This window comes from Octopus bimaculoides, chromosome 1, assembly GCF_001194135.2.
Source record: "Octopus bimaculoides isolate UCB-OBI-ISO-001 chromosome 1, ASM119413v2, whole genome shotgun sequence".
NCBI classification, from domain to species: Eukaryota; Metazoa; Mollusca; class Cephalopoda; order Octopoda; family Octopodidae; genus Octopus; species Octopus bimaculoides.
In genome coordinates, this window is record NC_068981.1 from 152,067,921 (window position 1) to 152,075,420 (window position 7,500).

The window sequence follows — 7,500 nt, forward strand, 5'->3', positions numbered from 1 at the left end:
ATATATATATATATAGCATCAGTAATATATATAATATATTGTTGGATACCCTACACATATATATATATGTGTGTTTGTATATATAAATATGTACACATGCATGAACATACACACTAGTACACACACAGGCACACACACACACACACACACACACACACATTCTTTTCCAATACTGAGTTTCATTTCTTTTTAGCTAGCTAGAATGGAAAAAACATTTAAATTTTCAACCATTATTAATATTGATAACTTTCTAAGTATGATGCTCTTTTGTGAAATTTTTTCTCTTCTTTTTGCACAAGTTTTTCTTTTAAAATCTTAACTATATTGTTAAAACCATTACTTTGATTATTTATCTCAATACAAATGATTTACCTTTGTATCAGAAACAAAGTCAGCTTGCTGTCCATCTGGCTTTTCTAGAGCTTAAGAAGAAGGGAAAGGAGGAATTAAGATTTTATGCCTAGCACTTTACACAAATAATTATGTCTAAGAGTAAAAAAACATATATGAAACTGTTAAAAGAAAAAGAAAAACAGTTAAAAGAACAAAACAGATAAAATAATATGTTCAAAAATTAAATCAGAGAACTTGAAGGAAGCGTTTCAGCAAGGGCTGAGCTCAGATGGCTAAAACAAATTTACAGAAGAACAAAACAACTTTTCAAATAGTAAATATATAATTCAGAATCAAAAAGTTATTACCATATTTTAACAATTTTTTTTTATCTACGAGTATATATGTGATGATTAAACTTCTCTACATTGTAGAGAGACATACACCAAACTCTTGTTTGCTTGATAATTTTCTTCTTTATCCCAGTTTTCAAAGATTTTCATAAAAAATGTCCTAACATCTTTTTAAAGAAGCCTAGCTCATTAATTAATGATATATGAACATATAAAATGTGAATAAACAGCGACATGGATTTGAAAAAGTTTCTGTTCTGAGATTAACTAGACAGCAGAGAACACGCATATAAATCTCCTTGGAAGCTGCTACCATTCAAAGCAAAATAACAAATAATAATAGGAGGCCTTTGCGACATAAATAGACTCATAAAGAATATAACGATACATAAAAAAAAAACTGTGCAGCAGTTGTCAGTTGTGAGAGTTGCTATAGAATACAGCCAGAGAGAAATAAAGTCACATCATAGAAAAACATTCTACATTGGTCATAAATATATATATATAAATTTTTGCTTTTTTACTTTATTTCATTCTTTTGGCATGGAAGCAAACTATTGCTCATTCCAGATGTATAAGTTTACATGATCCATCCAGTTTATATGTATGTGCATATATGATATATATACATAGATATTGTCATCACTGCCACCACCATTATCTTTGTAACTTTTGTCATCATTGTTGCCTTTGTCATCATCATTTTTACTTTTACTTGTCCCTGCTGATATAAGCTGGATACAGCTTAAGACTTACTCAAGCTGTATTCTACAGCTGGATGTGCTTTCTGTCACCAACTCTTGTTTTTCAAGTTAGATGCTTTTTCATTATTCCATTGATCCTTGTACATTTAGAAACTAAGTTACAAGACATATTGTTTATGGAAAACAATTAAATGTTGCAGCTGTGTAAGTGTTATGAATAAGAACACACAAGGAGATAATCACTTACAAGCATCCACATACATTCATAATACATATGTACATATGAACATACACACTTATAATGGGCTTCCATGCAGGTTCCATCAAACAAATTTCACTTAAGAGGTATTGGCCAGCCCAGGGTTTTAGTAGAAGATATTTTTCCAAGGTTGCACAAAGTGGGATCAAACCTAATACCAAATGGGAGTGAAAAAAATCCTCTTAGCCACATTGCTATGTCTGTGTGACACACACACACACACATGCATACATATGTATGTACATTCATTGTATGCGAGTGTGTGTGTGTGCGTGTGCGTGTGTGTATATATATATGAGACAGTGTAAATGTTGATATTAACAAGCACAAAGATGACATATAAAAGTTAAATTACTGATTTACAACATCCTACCACAGTAGTAACTTATCAAGCTGTATCACCAAATGCCACTTCAGTCATAAACACTATGGAAGTGACTGATATAACCTCTAAGCTGGATAGGGGTACAGCCACACAATTGCAGTATTTGTGCTTTACACATCAAAATGTTTGACATTGTGATAAGCTACCAGAAATTTTGGTTGTTTGGCACAAGATTTGAATTTGAAATACTTTTGCTTGAAGTATCAAAAGCTCCATTCTGTGGTTGGAAAAAAATAGTGAACACATTGGATGTAACCCCCAGTTCTCCTGTCCAAACATTTTGAGCTTGTATACTCGGAATTACCTATAAGGAAATGTCTGAATAAATATTGATGTCTGCAAGAATTCAATAATTCTGAACTTTTGTTTTAATAATATCACAATAAGTAATTTATACATTTTTCTTTCAGATTCTGATTATATATATATATATATATATATATATATAAAGTGTAGTATATTGCCACTTAAGTGTGCTACACTTTATCGTGCAGTTACTGTTAATACTTCATTTAGAGAATTAACATTGCTTATATATATATATATATATATATATATATATATATATATATATATATATGTATGAGTTAGACGTTGAGAAACCAACTAAGGGATGGTACCTTATTTGCCATATATATATAGATACATACATACATACATACACACACACACACACACCACATACACATGCACACACACGTTTATACATTTATATATGTATGTATATAATATATATATATACATATATATATATATATATATATATATATATATACATGTATATACACATATATATTTGCATGCATAATCATAAATACATTTATATATGTATGTGTATATACATCTATATGCCTGTGTAGATAGATAGTAGACAGACAGACAGATAAACAGGGAAATTGACAGAGATCGACAGGTGGATATTAAGTCAGTTGAAGGAAGGCAACAGAGCCAAAATTTTACAGTAGCTCAACATTTCCCCATAAAAATTATACATGTCTGCAAGCATGTATACATGAAACCATTGTAAGATTTTGATAGAACAGAGAACTAGTTATATAGATAAGTATAAGCTCATTAATTCAATCAAAATATAAAAAAGAATATTACTCTACGTGGCTTAATAAACAAAGGGTTATAGAAACCAATGTAAATGCTATGGAAAGCATCTATATTTCTTGTCTGTTATCAATGGTTCTTAATTATTTACATTCTCATTTTAATTCTCTTGATTCACTTCCTTAAAAGTCTTATATTAACAATATGGTTTCCTAGGCTTTTATTTTCTAGACTACAGCTTATTTCTTTGAATTTTATAGGTCATGCTCATCATGTAACTATTCAAATGTTGCTTATTAATGAATAATGTTAAAAAAATGAATATTCTCCATCAACTTGAAAAGCAGATATTATGATTAAGAAATGACATAACAGTTGCATTTAGAATAGCGTTCTCAAATACCTTCAAATAATGGTTGTCAAATAAAAATTTTAAAAATTCAAAGCTCAAAACCTTGCTATTAAAGCAATTTTAAAAGTAAAAAATCTTTGAAAGCATAAAGAAAATGTGCACAAATTATCCATGCTACAAAAGTGTTAGACATTATGAAATATTTGTCAGAAAGTATTATTTAGGGACAAATTTTAGCCTAGTACTTAAAGCTACCATTTGAAAATAAAAATGCATTTTTCAAATTTCAGTCCATTGCAAAAATAGAAAGAAATTTTAAGCTTGCTAATTTAAATCACAAGGCTGCCAAAACTTATATATTTAAAGATGCTAACTATTAAGAATAATTTAACTGGATAAAAAAATTCACAACTCAATGAATAACTTCATTCTAAAATGTAGTACTGTAGCTCAGCTTTTAAACATCTCCATATTACTAACTTTCTTATTCAAAGAATCACATAGATGTTTAATGACTTTTTAGCATGACTAATTTTTCAATAAGTTTCTCATACAATGTACTTAAACAAACAAACATACAAACAAACATACAAACAAACAAACAAACATACAAACAAACAAACAAATGCCCGCACACGCACGCACACGCACACGTTACTAATCAACAAAGTTTTTTCCTAATATCGGAGTATGTAATTACATTTTGTTAAGAGTTAAATGTCTCTGAAAATAATTGATTCTCGAAGAATAATAAGTGAGATATTATAGGTGAGGCATTGTGGTTATTAAGTCTATCCTTATCAAACAATGCTTAAGCATACATCTAGTGTGAAGGTAAGTAATTGAATATGTGAGACATTGCATCCTTATATATGTGATATTTCAGTATTATTCCAGGGTCACTGAACTCTGCTATGCAGTGACTGGCTGTTTGATTTCAGATAAATTGTTATCAAGATTTGGTCTTTAATGATTGAAAACCTAGATGCTGGTTGCTATTGAGGAAGTAGAAGTAGATTTTGTTTGTGCATTAGCTTTAATTACCTAAACTTAATTAGGAGGTACTTGGCAATACAGCACATTTGAATTTGGCTCCTTATAATGTGGTTGTTTTAATTTGAGAGTGTATGTTGTTTGTATGTGTTCATATTGGATAAAAGTTATAATGTTTTTAGAATAGCATTGAAATATTATTCTGACAAGATTTTAAATTGTCAAAATATTTGTACTTGATCACAGATATTTTGTGGTTTGAAGCATGCAGAGAACATAACTCAAACTAAATCAGTGTTGAAATTGGAGTTGATTGTACTAATGAGAAATAAGATAGTACTGAGAGTTTGCAACTAAAGTATTTTCATAGATTTAAAAAGATAAATCGTTTCCACATGGTAGAATGTGGCAAGTACTAAACTGAGTGAAGTAAAACTTGCAAAGAAATAGATAGACTATATCTTACATTTAGTTACACAAATATAATGAAATAGGATAATATATGTGTAACATCATAAAAAAAGAAGGCTCTATTGAATAATGTTGTCCTAAATATTCAAAAACTACAAGATGATTGCCTTTGATCACAGGTTTAGTCAATCAAGATTGACTTAGTGTTAAACAACAACCACAACTAGTGTTATAACATTTTGCATAAATCAAATATAAGTTAACATTGCAAACTAAACTTCAAATAATCAATAATGGTAATAATCTATTGTGATATAAGTATATATATATATATATATATATACATCTACTATTTTAGAGATTATCATATTGGAAAAAATGTAGATGAATCATACCTTCAACAGTAAGTTTTGCTTTAGAAAATTTATTTCCAATTACACAGGAATATTCAGCTTTATCTTTTAAAGTGACATCGTGTATAACAAGCTTCTGTACATACTTGTCTGTGATGATTTCAATTCGCTTACTTGATTTTAGCTCCTTTCCTCCCTTCATCCATCTTACCTTTACATTAGGTTTTGTTAATTCACATGTGAATGAAGTAGTTTCACTTTCTTTCACTTTCGTATTTGCTAATTTTTTGATGAATTCAGGAGGTGCTTCTGTTGAACATTAAATAGGATTAAAGTTAGCTTAAATATATAAATACTAAAATAAGATTGCTCTTTCTGAATGCATTTTCACTGAAATTACTAAGAGAGCAACATACCAAAAGAATAAAATAACTCTCATTACAGAATATCATGCGTATACAAAAGTATATAATAAAATTTAAAATGTGAGCATGCTTTAAGATAAATACAACACAAGATATATATAAAAAAACAAATGGAGAAAAATGTAAAATTTCATCAAGAAAGGGAAATTATTTTAATAACTTCAAATCAAATTAAATTTTAAATTATGTCAAATTTCAAACCATATCAAATTTAAAAACTGTGAGAAACAGAACACTTGAACAGACCCTTATAATAAATAATTATTAATTACTTTATTAGGTTTATGTTTTAATGATCTAAACTCTAAACCAATACAAATATTTAGATATATACAGATTTTGAACTATACTATATTTTTCATTGTTGTACCCCATTCAGACTGAATTAGAAGTTAGATTTAATATTTTTATATTATGAGTCAATAACATTTGAATGACACAGAAATTTATTTTGTATTAAACTTAAGCAAAAAAATGCTCTACTACCTTTCCAAAAAAAAAAAAAAGATATATTAAGTTTCTGGTCTAAGGGAGATAAGTCTTTTCATAAACGCTATTAAGAGAAAGTTTTTAATTAACAAATTAACTATAAAATTTGGTTATGTTATATTTGAAAATTTTTTTAATTATTGCACTCAGCCATTTTTCATAACTTTTCATAATTTTTTCGCACAATAACAAAAAACATAAAAGAAAAATGAAGACAGAAAGCACTGATAGAATGATCTAGGCTATAAATGAAGGAAATGTCATTTTCAAACTGTGTATGTATGTCTAGATATGTAATAGCAATATATATAATATATACTTTGATCTTGTTTCGTATATATCTATTTCTTATTGGATAGCAATGGTTTTTTATCATTTGAACTATTTCTTTTAATCCTATTGCATATAGTCATTACTTTCTCATTAAACTCTATGGGTAACGTATTTGTGCCTTATTTAGTTTTTAAATTATTATTATTAAATTAATTTGAATATTGTTCCATCGACTTTTTTTTTATGCTGGCAGAGTAAATAATTCTTCATATCCGAATTCTTTATCAAAATAAAAATGGAAAATGGTCTGATTTTGAATGAAAAGATCGTTCTGTTTTTCTATTTCATTGATTGCTAAACTACACCATTTTTATTTTATTAATTAGCATAAAATTATTCATTTATCATTTATATACTAATGATAATGAATAAGCTATGTGAAAGAGCTTCAGTTTTGACTGACACTGAATGGACATGACAAGATAAAAAGAATATTGTTAACTGAGTGGTACAGCAGATGGAATATGACAGATATTTATAATATAACATATTCTAATTCTTGAAGTACTTTATTGTGTTCTTAAGCATATTATCACACAAGAGTATATATATGTTCATATATGTGTGTACTCTGAGTAATTACTATAGCATGTTAAATCAGTCACACACTATGTCATCTCTTATTTAATACTATTTGGTAGAAAAGTTTATTTAGTTATTTTGTCTTTTTCTCCTAAGATAGAAGTAATTGTTTATTGTTTAGTGGAAAGCATTATGTGAAACTTCAAATTCATTAAAAATTTAATAATCTTTATTGTATTTACGGAAAAAAAAAATTCTCCCAATGTAAAGGATGAACATCTAAATCTAGGTATTCTTTTGTCTAATCATCTTCAGGCATATGTTTCAATTTATAATGATATGAAATAGAGATGTAGTTAAAAATACCTTTGTTCATTAATTTGGATGTGTTTAGTAATATCTAAATATTTTTCTCCTGGGAAATTCATTCAAATACATGAGGTTTTTTTAATTATTGTACTCTGTAATTAGGTCCTTCACTAATCAGCAGCCACAAATTGTTTATCTATCTATCTATCTATCTAAGTATGTA

At 27.9% G+C, this 7,500-nt stretch overlaps 1 protein-coding gene across 1 annotated transcript in view; it reads right to left on the reverse strand.

Annotated features, from left to right (window-relative positions):
• LOC106869541 (obscurin) overlaps positions 1–7,500 on the reverse strand; it is a gene marked incomplete at its 3' end in the record, with an annotated part of 380,350 nt that overhangs the window by 29,032 nt on the left and 343,818 nt on the right. The window contains exons 145-146 of the mRNA XM_052970280.1: positions 5,242–5,508; positions 373–422 (exon numbers count right to left, since the gene is read on the reverse strand). Coding sequence (XP_052826240.1) covers positions 373–422; positions 5,242–5,508 — 317 coding nt within the window. The remainder of the gene's footprint in view (positions 1–372; positions 423–5,241; positions 5,509–7,500) is intronic.